General features: G+C 44.7%; 1 protein-coding gene across 1 annotated transcript in view; it reads left to right on the top strand.

The window, feature by feature from the left end:
* CD36 (CD36 molecule) overlaps window positions 1-10,509 on the top strand; it is a 35,480-nt gene extending 24,971 nt beyond the window's left edge. The window contains exons 6-12 of the mRNA XM_056846295.1: window positions 356-402; window positions 4,991-5,060; window positions 5,430-5,617; window positions 6,089-6,207; window positions 7,482-7,555; window positions 9,179-9,233; window positions 10,345-10,509. Of these exons, the coding sequence (XP_056702273.1) occupies window positions 356-402; window positions 4,991-5,060; window positions 5,430-5,617; window positions 6,089-6,207; window positions 7,482-7,555; window positions 9,179-9,233; window positions 10,345-10,509 (718 nt within the window). The remainder of the gene's footprint in view (window positions 1-355; window positions 403-4,990; window positions 5,061-5,429; window positions 5,618-6,088; window positions 6,208-7,481; window positions 7,556-9,178; window positions 9,234-10,344) is intronic.
* Window positions 10,510-16,543: the final 6,034 nt, after the last annotated feature.

The raw sequence follows: 16,543 nt of genomic DNA, 5'->3' as shown, positions 1-16,543 counted from the left end.
CGAGTGCGATAACAGATGTATTGGGAAGAAAAATTCATCACAGAGGAATGGTGAAAAAGGCTTGTCATAAAGTCCCCCCCCCCCATGCTACCAGAAAATTAAAGCTTTGCTGTTTGCCAAACCTGGTGCCACCACTCAGTCCGATGCCGTGAGGCTTGCAGTCCTGAACTGTGCATGAGTGGATGGTGCTGCATTTTTGCCACAGACCTTTAGCCACATAACACAACACACTTCCCCTCCTTTTGGCCCACTTGCCTAGAAAGGAAAAATTGCCCCATGGCCTGGACAGATCTCTCTAAGGAACGGGGCCTCCTTATGACCTAAGTGGAATAATTTTTCTCCCTTCTCTTTACAGCACCCTGTCATTCTGGGAAGGCCCTTGCGATATGGTCAATGGGACAGGTGAGTGTGTGTACAGAATCCAGAAGTGGGCCCACTTTGTGATTCTTGTGTTTGCTCGCTTGTCTTTTTATCTCCTTTGAACATCTGAGGTCCCCTTATTAGAAAACAGGCTGATGGTCAAGAAGGACTGATAGCTTGGCATTTCTTTCTGATCCAATTCCTTCTAGGGGTTTTGATTTCCCCCCCCCCTCAATGGCATGGGGCAAGGGGGGAAAGGGGCAGGATGATCCAACTAATGGAGAAAAAATGTCATAAGTCATGTGAGATTTTATTGCAGCAACCTTTCCACAAACTTCTAGAAACTCCTCTCCCCCCCGGATATTTGTACCAGTGGTGGTTTCTCTGTAGGTCAGATGTTTTGCAAAGATCAGAGTGCCTATTTACTAACAAGTGGATTGTTCTATCTGTCACATGGCCAGTGACTCAGTTGGAAGATCACAAAGACTATTCAGGCTTTCAAAGCAGATAACCGGGAAAGATTATGTTAGTTCCTTTCCACCACAACAGTTTGCTTTCTTGGAATCGGGACAGGGAAAGGGCAAGAGCTTCTAAGCCTGTGCCGGTCAAACAAGGAGTAATGGTCCTGATTTAACAAGATGGGGGAATCCCACTTGGGCATCAAGGAATGCTCATGTGATGACTCCTCAGCCAAATTCCATCTCTTTTGACTCCATCTGTCAAAAGGATATGCACAGTTGTTCCAAATACAGCAAGCAGAGACACACCACTTCACATGCAATACTTGCTTAATGTAGTTAAGGAATCACACATCCCTCCTGTTTCTGTGGATACACTTATCTTTGCCAAAAAAGAATCATCACTCATTTTAGACATTTATCCCTGAAGATGATATGTCATTTTCACAACCCTGGGATTGTGCAAATGGTGAGCTTGCATGTCTGTGCACATCCTAGCCTACCCATGCATGCTCCTGTGCTCAAAATTCAGAACCTTTCGGTGAACATTTTTTGGGGGGGCAAACAGCTTCTCTAGTGGAAGCAGACTGATTCCAGATCTGCGGACTTGCTGTTTCAGTGTCATTTTAACTTGTTTTTATCCACAATGAGCACATGGGATACCAAAGGTTTAGACTTAGGAGATATTTCCACTAACAGAAGGGGGGCAATTTTGCAGATCCCCCCTGCCTCTTGCTGCATACTTCTGACTCCCTCCATGCTGTTCCTGGAGGGCTCCTTCGTGCAGCAGCATTTCTGGAGGCATTTGGAGCTGCAATGGGCAGAAAGGGATTCCTGATCTACTAGTGGAAATCCTTGCTAGCAGCAAGGATTATCCATGGAATCCTGGCCAAAAGATGCAAATATTGGAGGCAATTTACAGCAGCACACATTCAAGAAGTGGGGACCCCCATCTGTAGCCTAACTCTGTGGAGTCCATTTCTACCCCTCCCTCCCAATTCTGCTGCATGTGTAGATCCAGAGGATAAGGACCTATCAGGGAATAAGATCTGATCTACACAACAGAATGAGAATCTTAACGTGGTTGGTGTACTATACCGCTTCAGGCTGATGGGGATATTGTCATTTTTTATAATACTCTCCTATGCAAGTGACTGCCTGCAGCAATCAACCAGTATTTTTTGTTGGTTTATTTTAATAAAGTTTTTTTAAAATCTCCCTGCAGGACTTATTTCCTACATTTAGGGTTTTTTTTGTTTCCCTAGAGAAACATTAAAAATTGATTTTCCTCACTTCCTGCAGTGTGAAGTCACATAATGGACTGTACCACCTCATTATTTTGGGTAGACCAGCCCTTGAGAGGCAGTCTATACAGTGAAAGGCACAAGTAGCAACCTCATGCTGATTTTGAGAAGGTGACTAAGGGTGTATTCTACAGATCCCAATTTTAACCATAATGATATGCCAAAAAACGGAAAAGAATTTCCCACCCTCTTTCCAACCTCCCCAGCAAGTTTTCTGCCAAGTGGGAGGAGGATAAAAATCTCCAGCAATCGCACTGGGTTGTCTCCTTCCCACCCTGGCTCAGCTCAAGAGGCAGCGTGTTCAATCGGTACAACAGGCATTGCACTGGCAGAGAAGCCCCTGGTGGTGGTGGGATGCATGCCATCAGTAAACAAGCAAGGTGGAAGGGTCATACTTGGGTTGCTCGAAAATATTCAGCAGATGTGAAAAAGAAACAGGTATAGTTGGCCTAGAGGAGGAAGACCCAAAGCAGAACTCACACACTCATCCATCCAATAGAAAGCAGAAGGGTTGGAATATGCCCAACGCCAAAGATAGAAAGTCTGCAGCAGGTCAAGGAAGCATGGAGAAACATGATATCCATATGCATAAATGGGAAAGACTTTGGTCAAAAGATATGAAACATATGTGTTCACAATCACTGAGAGAGAATATATACAAAATGATCTATAGATGGTATTTAACACCAAAGCAATTAGCCAAAATGTATGGAAATATGTCACCAAAATGTTGGAAATGTCAAGAAGAAGTGGGTTCTTTTCATCATATTTGGTGGCTATGTGAGAAGGCAAAGAACTTCTGGGATATGATTTACAATGGATTAAGGTTGATATTACAACAAAATATCCCCAAAACACCGGATGCTGTTAAGTATAATACCGGATACCATAGTGACTCAGAGATCGTTTTTGATGTATGCCACCATAGCCGCTAGATTGGTATATGCTAACAGATGGAAAACGACTGAGATACCAAATAAGACTGAGTGGATAGAAAAAATGATGGAACTAGCTGAAATGGCAAAACTTACAGCATTAATAAATCAAAAAGAAGAAATTGAATTTGTGACAGAATGGGAGGTATGGACTGTATGATTGAATTTAATTGTGATATTAAGGGTTATATTTTGATCTAATTCTGACTTGTTGAAGTAGATATGGATGATTTATTATAAAGAATTAGACAATAAGAGAGTAACAATGACAATAAAGAGACAGAGAAGGGGAGAGGGGAAGTTAAAGAAACATATATTAGATAGGATAAGAAAACGTTGTAATATTATATAATTGGTTAATGGAAAAATGTAATTGAATATGAATGAATTTGAAAAAAATAATTTTTTTTTTTTAAAAGGAAGCATAGAGAAGACCCAAGGCAAAACAGAATCATTACCTCATCAGGCAATGTGACACCCACAGGAGAATCGTCACTCTGCTATGACTTTGGGCCAATCACCCTTGGTCTAGTTTAGCTCAGAGAGTTTTTGGGAGGCTGGGACATGGGGGCCATGTGACATAGGTTGCATCTCTGTCATTTCAAAAAACAACAACACCAGAAGTCACATAGGGTAGGACAAGGAAACATCAGAAACTCTGTAATAAATCTGTAGAGTTTCTGACAATTCCTATAGCTACCCGATTTCATTTTGGGGTTTCCCGAGAACTGACACAGCCAATGTCACTGTTTTTTAAAACAGCTATATCTGTTGATGGATGGCCAGTCTGATGCCATCCCAGATAATTTGGCCAGGTGTCCAGAGGCTGTGGTGAGATGGCTGAAACAAAGCCAGCTGAAACAAAATCCATCGAAGACGGAGCTCTTGTGGCTGGGCCGGGGAGGTGGGAAATCTGCTCCCAGCTCTTGACGGGGTGCAATTAATACCTGCCCCAACTGTTAAGAGTCTGGGTATGATGATGGATGCCTCCCTTTCAATAGAGGCACAGGTCACAAATGTAGCCAGGATGGTGTTTTTCCACCTCTGCCAGGCTAAGCAGCTGATGCCCTATGTGTCCCGCCCTGAGCTAATGATCACAATGATCCATACCACGGTCACTTTCAGGCTGGACTACTGCAACTCGCTCTATGCAGGGCTACCCTCAAGGCTATTTCAACAACGTCAACTGGTCCAGAATGCAGCAGCAAGGGTCCATACAGGGGCCCTTGGAGAGCTCATATCCAACCTTTGCTCCACCAGCTGCACTGAGACACTTCTCAAAGAGCATTATGCTCATCAAATAACAACCTACTGGAGATCCCTGGTCTGAGAGATATCCAGGTGTCCTCAACCAGGACCAGATCTTTTTCAGCTCTGGCCGAAATCTGGTGAAACTCTCCGTTGACTGAGACCTGGACACTACAGGACTTGGCTCAGTTCCACAGGGCCTGTAAGACTGAGATGTTCCACCAGGTCTACAGCAACTGTTCCATCATGGCTGGCCTACCTGTGCTCTCTGAGCTATCTGCCCCTTTCTTGCATTTTCTGTATTGGTCAATTTCCATCTTTCCACCTGGCTATGACACCACCAGTACCAGTATTAAAGGTGTCATTAGATTTCTTGGTTTTAGTTTGTTGAACTGTTAGGTTGTATTATAGATTTTAATTATATTTATTTATTGTTGTGATGGCTGTACTTGTATGTATACTATATGTTGGGATATTATTGGAAACTGTGTTTTGGATGTGTTTGGATGTGGGGCTATTTGGGGTGTGTTCTACACCATTTTTTAATCCTAGCTGCTAAAATTCATATGTGGATGTACTAGCAGAATTACCAGGTGACTATTTTACTTAAAAATGACCTTACAGTAGTGAAATGCATACCAAATGGGTGTTACATGGCTTACACTCCACTTTCATTTGTCCACAGATGGGGCATCATTCCCCCCTTTTGTCAAGAGGGATGAAGTGCTGTATTTCTTTTCTTCTGACATCTGCAGGTAGGAAGGAAATGCTTTTATCATCTTTTTGATTTAGTGACTCGACTGAATGGATCTTCTTTCTGGGTCAAGTCACAGCTGACTCATGGCCACCCCATAGGGCTTTTAAGGAAGGGATGAAGAGAGGTGGTTTGCCATCATCTGCATAGCACCCCTGGACTCCTTGGTGGTCTCCCATCCTAGCACTAACCACAGCTGAATCTGCTTAGCTTCCAAGCTATGAAGATTGGGCTAGCCTGGACCATCAAGGTCACGGCCATCAAACTTGTAGGCCCTGGCGGCAGTGATATCAGAGGAATGCCTATTTCCAGGCACTGCTTGTTTCTCTTACAGAAAAGTAGCACCTTACTTTATCTTCTTTCTCTGCAGGTCCATTTATGGAGAATATGACAGTGATCAGGTTTTGAAGGGAATCTCCCTTTATCGCTTCATAGTGCCTCCGGGAGCTTTTGCTTCGCCCCTCGTCAATCCGGATAACGTCTGCTTCTGCCTAAGGAATGACATTACAAAGAACTGCACATTAGCTGGGGCTCTGGACATCAGTACATGCAAAGAAGGTACCAAACTGGAATTTGAATTTGGCAAAGTAGTAAAGTTGAGAATTTGAAATGATAGATGCTGAGTTACCTGGATTGAGAGAATTGAACTGAACAGAATTGAATTGAATAGTTGAGATGGGATCCTTGTGTTTCCTCCATCATGCCAAGAATAGCTTCAAAGTTCAGGGGTGATTGCAGAATCAGATTAGCTCTTATTTCTTGATTGACATGCAAGCACCAGGGAACCCTATTATATTATAGCTGTGCTGCACAAATAATTTGTGTAAGCCGTGCTCATTGTTTCAGCTTGGGGATTATTTGTAGGGTTGCCAGTTCTGGGTTGGGAAATGCCATAGAGTCCAGTTGCCAAGGCGGCAACTCTAATTATTTACCTGGCCTTCACCTGTTCACCAGATTTGGATGAACAGAACAGGGTGACTTCAAATTTGGTGTTAATAATGTGTGTTCTTTCTCCTTCCTCTTCTTTAGGCAAGCCGGTGGCTATTACATTGCCACACTTCTTGTACGCGAGTGAAGAAATCAAGGAAGGTGTTGAAGGAATGCACCCAAATAAACAAGAGCATATGACTTATTTAGATATTGAGCCAGTAAGTAATTGTCTTTGTATTTTGCCTCCTCTTCCCCTTCTAGGGTTGCCAACCTCCAGGTACTAGCTGGAGATCTCCTGCTATTACAACTGATCTCCAGCCGATAGAGATCAGTTCGCCTGGAGAAACTGACTGTTTGTCAATTGGACTCTATGTTATTGAAGTCCCTCCCCTCCCCAAACCCCACCCTCCTCAGGCTCCACCCCAAAACCTCCTCCCAGTGGCTAAGAGAGACCTGGCAACCATACCCCCTTCCTATCCCAGGGTATTCTGTAACAGGCATCCTTGAGTTCTCATCTTTGGATCACTTCCTCTGCTGCCTTCTGTAGAAATAGGGGGAGTGGGTGCCCCTCTTTCAGAAGCTGCTTTTGAGGAACTCATGCTGTCAAGTTGATCCTATTTGCTTTGTGGTCCCTCAATGCATAAAGTTGGAAGTTCTCTATCAGTCATCAGAGGGGCTAACCCCAGGATCACTTTTCCCGGGCACATCCTCAGGTTATGTTGTCAAATGTGTTGTGGGAACCCATGCCTCACAGGCACAAGTGTGCATGATTTGGATCAGGACTTGAGTGTAGGAGATGGTTTGTAAGCCTCCCCATGCCATTTGCTTAACCTAAAATGGCTCTGGAGGGTGGTGTTTACCCCATTGGGGGCTCCACATATGTTGATGGGGTAAACTTAGGCTTCCTTATTGGGCAGATTTATTTGTATTAGTTTATTTTTCTTCATTTATATCCCACCTAACTCTCCAATGGGGACCTAAAGCAGCTTACATTGTTCTTTTCTCCTCCGTTTTCTCCTCCATTTTATCCTCTCCTGTGAGATAGGCTGGGCTGAGAGGTATGTGACTGGCCCAAGGTCACCCAGCAAGCTTCCATGGCAGAGTGGGAATTTCAACCAGGGTCTCTCAGATCCTAGTCCAACACTCTAACCTCTACATTACACTTATCCCCTCATGCCATTTCCAGTTGGGGGAAATAGTGCAGGAAACTGTCTGCTGACCAATCTGGGGATGTACCTAGGGAAAATGAATCGTGTGATTAGGCCAATGCAGTGAGTGGAGAATATCTTCTTTTCTTACAACATCCCATTGTAGTCTAACTCTGCTCTGCTTTTTGCTTTGTGTGGTGAACTCTTTAGATGCTACCCAGCTTGAGCGCAGGAAAAGCAGTGTGTAAATTTTGAATTCTGTCCATTGCTAGGATTAATTCCCCCCCCCCACACACACACACCATTTTTTCCTCATAACATTGAGGGTTTTATTTTTGTTTTAGACCACCGGGTTTACGCTACAGTTTGCCAAAAGGCTGCAGATCAATTTAATAGTGAGACCCGCTCCAAAAATTACGTAAGTTTGGGGTCAATATTTTATATGGCATGAAAATGTTTTCTACTTTTTGACTGAACTTTTAAATAATTGGCACAGGGCTTCATGAATACTGTTCAAATGTCAATCTAGCCAGAATATGGTGAGGTTATTGGACTCATGAGTGTCCTTTAAAAAATAGCTCTTATGAGTAGGACAGAGATGACATTCCAGGATCAAAAAAGACCTTGGCTTAAGAGTTAAGCCACTTACAAATTCAGCTCTGGTCCCAAAAATATAGACACATTAAATTAAGCCTCAGCATAACTTCCAAACCACATGAGCAGTAAGTTCTCACAGTGTGGCTTGCTCTGCTCTCTTGGAAGTGAACCTCCTCCTGGTATCTGCTCTTTGCACTGGCTTTTCAGCTCTTTTAGGCTTTTGGGGATATGTCCAGGCAGAAATTAAACAGGTGATCTCTTTTTAGGGGAATTTTGCATATTCTGTACCATCTTTTGTGCCACCTTTCCCCCAAGGAGGTCAGAACAGCATATATACCTTTCTTGTTACCCATATAGTTTAAGAATATAAGAACATGAGAAAGGACATGCTGGATGAGACCAAGGTCCATCAAGTCCAGCAATCTGTTCACACAGTGGCCAATCAGATGCCCCCAGGAAGCCCACAGGCAAGACAACTGCAGCAGCATTGTCCTGCCTGTGTTCCAAAGCACCTCATATAATAGGCATGCTTCTCCTGTCCTGGAGGGAGGTATGCGCCATGCCTAGTATCCATTTTTATTAATAGCCATGGATAGCCCTTCCCTCCATGAACATGTCCACTCCCCTCTTAAAGCCTTCAAAGTTCGCAGCCATCACCACATCCTGGGGCAGGGAGTTCCACAATTTAACTATGCGTCGGGTGAAGAAATACTTCCTTTTGTCTTCACATGATGTATGTGAGGTCCGCTGGCTAAGAACAAGTGACTGATCCAAGGTCTTCTAGTGAGCCTCATTGTAGAGCAGACATTTGAACCCCCATCTCCCAGATCCTAGTTTGACACTCTAACCCCTAAACCATGCTGTCTCTCCTTCCTTCCATGCGATATGGAAAGTACATTTTCAGTGTGGGGCATTGTGTGATGGAAGATGGTTATGTTAGTGCTTTCAAAAGTATATTATTGATGAGCACAGAGTCATCATCTTTAATCCTTCTGAGGCAATCGTGTGTGTGTGTGTGTGTGTGTGTGTGTGTGTGTGTGTGTGAAGTACAAAAGGCAACCCCTTTTGGGGTTTTCATGGCAAGAGACTAACAGAGGTGGTTTGCCAGTGCCTTCCTCTGCACAGCAGCCCTGGCATTCCTTGGCGGTCTCCCATCCAAATACTAACCAGGGCTGACCCTGCTTAGCTTCTGAGATCTGACGAGATCAGGCTAGCCTGGGCCATCCAGGTCAGGGTGAGGCAATCATAACCCATAATAAATAAAATGTTTATCTGTGAGATTCTCATCTCAGCCAGGGTTTTTTTTGGAAAAGACCTGTGTGCTGAATGCCGATGTCCCTAGCGATGTACTGAAGCCAACTATCTGATCTGTAAAAATATTATTGCCATCATTTGAGTTGTTCAGAATGCTATCGTGCTAATTTATTGTTCTGTTTTATTACAGGGCTTTGCAGAAGGTTGAAGAACCTTTCATGTTTCCCGTTCTCTGGCTCAATGAGGTTGGTTGTATGTGTCCGTGTCTGCTTTCCAGTGGTTACTGTTAAGGGCTTTAGCATTATGAAGCAGTAATTATATTTGAGTGCGGGGCCATCTTTTCTATCAGACCTGCTGCAGTTTCTCAGAGCCAGTCTGGACATGCCTCAGCATCCTAGGTACATGGCAGCGCTCTTGCTCTATTAAGTCACTACTAAGTTCTACAGCACCCTCAAGCCCTACGAGGAAAGGCTGAGGGCGCTGGGAATGTTTAGTCTGGAGAAAAGGAGGTTGAGGGGGGACGTGATTGCTCTCTTTAAGTATTTGAAGGGCTGTCAGAGGAGGGCAGGGAGCTGTTCCTGTTGGTAGAAAAGGAAAGGACTCGCAATAAAGTGTTTAAATTGCAGGCGGAAAGGTACTGGCTGGATATTAGGAAAAAAAATTTTAACGGTGGGAAAGTTCACCCCCGCACATCCATAGAGACCCTTTCCCACCCACCATTTAAAGCCCGTCTTCTTCATCGAGATACATTGCAAAGGTCACATTAAAGAGTCTGAACACAGCCACTTTGCCAATGCATTTCAAAGGAGGAGGATGGGGGAGATCCCTTCCAGACCCAACAACTCCGGACCCCCTGACCCAATCTTTACCAAACTTGAGGGTTCTTGCAAGAAGTGTCCCTTCTAGCTACCCTGAAAATTTGGGACCCCTACCTGCAAAAATGCCCCCCCCCAGGAGCCGCAGAAAGACATTCCTGAAAAAGCCAGCTTTTTATTTGGCTTTTTCAGGAATGGCAAATTCGGCTTTGCCAACCTCCCAGATTTTGCTGACTTGGTAAACCCGAACCCGAATTTTACCGAATTTGCCTTTATCCTGTATTTTTCTGGTTCGGTTTTTACCGAATCAACAGCCCTACTTATTGGGCAGGTCAGGCAGCAAACAATGGCTTTCCCAATCAAATAGCAAACCTGAAGCTGCATCTCATTGAAGCATTTCTGTCTCAATGCTTTTGTTCCCACAATATGAGATTATAAGAATTGTGTGTCAATCGAGAAATTGTCAGAGTGACAAAGCTACAGAGGGATGCTGCTCATGTGCTCCTGTTTGGGATGACGTGGCTCTTTGATTCTCTTTCAGACGGCAGTTATTAATGATGAGAAAGCAGAGTTTTTCCGAACCAAAGTGACAAATAAGATCAATTTGCTACACCTGCTAGAAGCCGTGCTGCTCATCTTTGGTGCGGTGATATTCCTGGGATTCCTGGCCACGTATTTAATTTGCAGAGCACAGAAAGTCAAATAGGTAAGCAGTTACTTTCTAGATTTCCATAGCACTTCTCGCATGGATGGTGATTTGCAGTTGTTATCCTGTGGTAAACACATGAGCTATAGCAGCTTTGCTTCCCTTTTAAAGATTGTTATTACTGAAAACTGACTGCCCTCCATGCAAATAGCAGTTGGAACGCATTTATTCTTACTCCTTTATTACATTGATAAACTAAGAAACTGCTTTGAGTGGCATTTAAGCTTTGTGCCCATCCTGTGAGTCGCCTTAAGTGGGCACAGCCGAGGCTGTCCAGTGATCGTCACAGTTAAGCAGGGATCTGAGCAACAACCTGACAGCTAGGGTTGCCAGGTCCCTCTTTGCCACTGGTGGGGGTTTTGAAGGGTGGAGCCTGAGGAGGGTGGGGTTTGGGGAGGGGAGGGACTTCAATGCCATAGAATCCAATTGCCAAAGCGGCCATTTTCTCCTGGTGAACTGATCTCTATCGGCTGGAGATCAGTTGTAATAGCAGGAGATCTCCAGCTAGTACCTGGAGGTTGGCAACCCTAGTGACGGAGGCACGAGGGGCCACTTTCTGTCATGTTGTGGTGCAAGGGCTGCACAAGGAGGGTGGACCCTGTCTTCTTGCGCCCTGCAGTGCAGAGGGGAGGGGAACGAGGAGGGCCAAGCTACGGCACCCAAAAGCCTTGTGGTGGCCCTGGGCATTGCCTCCACACAAGCTCAGGTGGGCAGCTGAACATGTGTACAACAGGAAGCCCAGTTCCCTGATGAATCACTAGTATGATATGAATGGGCAACTCCTTTGTCAAATTCACACTTCACGTTCATCAGCATGCACCTTTGGGGCCATTAAAAAGGAAATGCACAAAGAGGCTGTCAGTAGGGTTACCAACCTCCAGGTACTGGAAAGAATAAAGGCTCAGTGCTGTATAGATGATGGAAAAGATCCAAACAGCACTACAATGTAATCTTAGCAAAAGGTAAGTTTATCTAAGTGCAGGTAAGTGCAAAAAAGTGAAACTATATACAAAGGAAACACAATCAAAAATTTCTATACAGTTAGCAGAAATGGTCCAGCAAGATATACAATATAGCGAAGGAAATTGTCCAATGAATCACATATCACTGTCCATGAAAGACTTTCCTGTGCTTCAAAGTAGCTGGACACAAGATATCAGAGACAAGGACCACAGCGAGGAGGTGCCAAGAGGAGGTGTCCGATGTGTCGTCTAGATCATACACACGTTTCGCACGTGGCTTCATCAGCTATACATATCTGCATGTCATAATCAACAAAAAATACCCTGCTAGTACAAAAAACTTTTTGTCAATAAATAACTATATAAAAATATTAAAAGTTAAGCATTTATTTCACAGTAAATCCCTTATATTAAAACAACTATGCAAATACCATCATAAATATATATTATCATAAATATATATTAAAAAGTCTTACCAGAAAAGTTTATAATAATCATATCAATTTCCAAAAGGGACCGAAAGGATTTCTATCAAGGTCTCCAAGGCTTGTAATGAAACTGACAAAATGCAAGTTAAAATAGGAAACAACATGAGGAAATGAACTGCAGCTGGTAGAACAGTAAAAAATACTTAAAGGAGAAAGCTCCTTATAAAAAACAAGAGTAATCCAGTTCATTATTTAAGCCATTGGGGGATAAAGATCCCATGAAAAAAATAAGTTTCGTTTCCATTTGATGTAATATTTTTTGTACATTTTGGGAATCGTAAGGACGACCTTGGTACTGCCACAAGACGCAGAAGGACATGTCATTATCTCGGTGTCCTTTATCAATAAAGTGCGGAGTGAGTGGAGCCTCAAGATTTCCGGAGCGGATCCTAGACCGATGCTCAGAGATTCTTGTCCTAATAGGTCTAATTGTACTGCCAATATAAGAAAATCCACATTAACATAAGATATAATATACGACCTGTTTTGAGGAACAGTTAAAAAACTGTCTCAAAGTGAACCTGAATCCAGTAACCGGGGAGATAACTTCTTTCAAGGTGAGACATAAATTACACACTGAACAGGAGCCACACGGGTAATGACCCAAGGCAGGTGGTAAAAAATGGGACGTTGGAGAAGGCTCATGCAGAGAAGTGTCTGTATGCACTAGGAGATCACGAAAGGTTCCGGGGACGGCGAAGTCCACATAAGGGCGGAGTTTGGCAACCCAGTAAGCTCTGTATGAGGTGCCAGTGTTTCTTAACTATTTTATTAATCATATTAGACTTGGAGCTAAATTGTAAAGACCAAGTGACCCTAGTACGAGAAGTGCGAGTTTGCTGGGAAGTAAGAAGTGCCTTTCTGTCTAGCAAATCGGCTCTCGTCCTGGCAGAATGTAAAACGTGGTCAGGATAACCCTTGTTCCGCAACGCTTTCTGCAGCTCACGGGCGGATTGTTGATAATCACTGTCAAGGCTAGAATTCCGTTTTAAACGCAAGAAATGACTATAGGGGAGATTCTTGAGGAGGTGGGGCGGATGACTGGAAGAAAAATCTAGCCCAGCATGCCTGGAGGACGGCTTAGTATACGGTTTGATGAGTAAAGTGGAGTCCTGGGATAGAAACACCTCAAGATCCAGGTAAAAAATAGAAGAATCACTCACGGTCCCTGTAAATGATAAATGGGGATGAAGAGAATTGATCCATTCTAAGAACAAGGTGTAAGTTGTAATGGACCGGACACCTCCTCTTGGCACCTCCTCGCTGTGGTCCTTGTCTCTGATATCTTGTGTCCAGCTACTTTGAAGCACAGGAAAGTTTTTCATGGACAGTGATATGGTTCCTATGTGATTCATTGGACAATTTCCTTCGCTATATTGTATATCTTGCTGGACCATTTCTGCTAACTGTATAGAAATTTTTGATTGTGTTTCCTTTGTATATAGTTTCACTTTTTTGCACTTACCTGCACTTAGATAAACTTACCTTTTGCTAAGATTACATTGTAGTGCTGTTTGGATCTTTTCCAACCTCCAGGTACTAGCTGAAGATCTCCTGCTATTTCAACTGATCTCCAGCCGATAGAGATCAGTTTACCTGGAGAAAATGGCCGCTTTGGCAATTGGACGCTGTGGCCTTGAAGTCCCTCCCCAAACCCTGCCCTCCTCTGGCTCTGCCCCCAAAACTCCCCGCCGGTCGCGAAGAGGGACCTGGTGACCCTACCCATCACAGTGAACTGAAGTGGCAAAGGAAAAAGTGGGCCAGAGGAAAAGGGCCCGGGCCCAGGCCTGCCTGACCCCCTGGCAGAAAGAGTGAGGGAAGGAGCAGGTTCCCTGCCAGCCAACCCACTGAGGCTGTCGCTTGCTACAGCAGACCCTGAAGCCGAAGGCAGGGCAGTGAGAGGGGAAGATAGGGCTATTTACTGCCCCTTTGCCTCTGGCACCCCAGGCAAACACCTAGATGGGCCTAGGGGATGGGCTGGCCCTGGCCAATGTCACACTAGCATCCAGAAGGCTATGGTGCCATTGCTAGCAGCTGTAGCTACTGATACTCAGAAGACTCAGAAAATTTATTGGCTGTTGGCTGTCACAAATACCTAAAGCATAGCTACTGACACAGAGATTGTAAGAGCCCGGCTGGATCAGAGCAGTGGTTGATTCATGTTGTCCAGAAACTGTTTTTCAAGCAGCAGCCATAGGGTTGCCAGCTGTAGGTTGGGAATTACCTGGAGATTTGGGGGGTGGAGCCTGATGAGGGTGGGGTTTTGAGAAGGGAGGGACTTCAGTGCCATAGAGTCCAATGGCCAAAGCAGCCTTTTTCTCCAGGGGAACTGATCTCTGTCACCTGCAGATAAGTTGGAATAGCGGGAGATCACCAGCCACCACCTGGAAGTTGGCAACCCTAAGCAGCCAGTCAGTTGTCCTGGAAGACCAACAAATAGCACAGAGGCCAAGGCCCTCCCCAAAGTTGCCTGGGAGCACTTGGTTTCTCCCCCCTCCCTCCCTGAGCCTTGCCTAGCTACACGGTTGTCCTGAGGATAGGACGAGGGAGGGAGCACCACATGCGCTGCTCTGAGTCTTTGGAGGAAGGCTGGGGTAGGATGAAGACATACCTTTAAGGGACTGAGTGCTGGAGAACTGGCCTCTCCACCTGCTTCTGGGCCAGGTCCTCCTAGCTACTGACCTTCCCCCCTGTACAGACATATGTGTCACAACTATCCTATCCCCATGAGCCCGGATATGTTGCTACAGGGATAAATTTATCAATTAAGATACCAATGTTTTTGTGTGTGCCAGAGACATGCTGATCTGCATCTTGGGTTAATTCGCTGATTTTGTTTTCATTGTTCTGTGTTTCCAGGTATCTCACTACTACAGCTGTAGGTGATAGTCGCACTGGCTTCCAAATGACCCCTCTGATGGCATTGCTGCATTCTTGTTTTGTAAATGCAAACACTGTATGCCTTATGGTGAAGCACGGACAATGTCTGCACCTTGGCAATAAGAAACTCACTGCTCTTCAGTAGAGCTGTTCCAACGTCCCTGGACAGACTGCTGTGAAAATGTCAATTCCTGGGTGAACTTCTAGCTGGAGATCTGGAATCCTGTCCGTACCAAACTTGCCTCTGTTTTATCCCCTCCTTGTTTCTCCCCTTGGGAATGGAAGCTGAGTGATGCAAATGGCCTTGTGTGCCTGCCCACAAATCTAATGTGCAATCTTGTTTTCCCCCCTTCTGTGGTGCTGTGAAGAAAAGAAGCTGTCGACTTGAAGCTTCTAGAGATGTGATATTTTTTATTAAAAAAATTAAGTTTATTGTATGAATTCACTAAGTGTAGCAGAGAAATGTCCAGTAAAAGAGTTCTTCAAAAGAAACTCTATTAAAAGAAATATTGTCTGTTTCCTTTCTCAGCCTCCTGCTTTTAAATCCACGCCCCGCACTTCCACCCCACACCTGGCAGCTGCTTGACTTTCAGGACACCTGCCTTAAAGCACCTCTTTGACAGTTCCCTAGCCCAGCTGCCATGCCAATGCATGGGAATGGCACTGCTGCTCCTCCCTGGGTAATGGGATGGGTGTGTGGGATGGATGGTGGAGTGTTCCACACCCAGGGCCTGCTTTGCTCTGACTGGAGCCTGGGGCCGCTGTGGCCCTCAAAAGGAAAGAAGCAGTGGGGGCAGATGCTTCCTGTTGCATAATCACCTCTGTGTGAAGGTCAGGGAACCCCTTTGGGGGAAGTGAAATTCTTTCTTGGGGTCTCCTTGCTGCTTGCCACAAGGCTTAGAAGAAGCCAGACTGCCTTTTTGCCAGCTGGATCTCAGAATAGATCCGAGGGGGGTGGGGGAGGTCTTCAGAATTTTCTGTGCTGTGCTTGGTCAGAACATTAAGTGGCACTGAAAGCAGGTCGCCTCTGTGTGCCAACTCATCCACTCTCTGCCGTTTGCCATCCCCTAAGCATCCCATCGTATATTTTATTGCGCTTTTCAAAGTATATCATGCTCATTGTGTTGGTGACACAACAGCTGTAGCTCATGGATCTGTCTTACTATTCCCATGTAGATGGGGAAGAATGGCTTGCCTCTAAGGCCCCCCACAGTTAAACTGAGGTTTTTTTAACTGAGCGCTGAAAGGACTGGTTCTACCCATCCTTAACTCTAATTCATTGCCCTGGGAGCCCTGTCTGGTGCGTGTGCCATTTTAGGCAATAACCACTAGGTGGCAATGCTGCATTGGAAGCCAGCGTTTTGGGTTATGTTTAGGAAGGAGTTAACCCCCCTCCAAAAGGTGAACTAGTGGTAAGTAAAAATGCCGATATGAATGAGCAGATTCTGCAAGAAGCAAAAGAAACTGGATTATAAATATAAAGTTTGCAGTCTTCCTGAAACAGTCTGCTTTTAACTTAAGACATTTAGATACCCTTGCAGCACTGTCTTTGTATGTGGATGCACCTGTGCACAAGTTAGTCTGCCAAACTGAAGTATGTGTCCACACAGCAATTCAAGACTCATTGCTTATTTCCCTGGAACTTGTTTTGTGTGTGAGTGTGCGTGTTGTAACAGTGGCTGACCCTGCCACTTGGTTAGCAGT

Source organism: Euleptes europaea, chromosome 3 (genome assembly GCF_029931775.1).
Source record: "Euleptes europaea isolate rEulEur1 chromosome 3, rEulEur1.hap1, whole genome shotgun sequence".
Classification (NCBI taxonomy): domain Eukaryota; kingdom Metazoa; phylum Chordata; class Lepidosauria; order Squamata; family Sphaerodactylidae; genus Euleptes; species Euleptes europaea.
The sequence above is the reverse complement of the archived record's forward strand: the minus strand, read 5'-3'. Positions and strand labels throughout refer to the sequence as shown.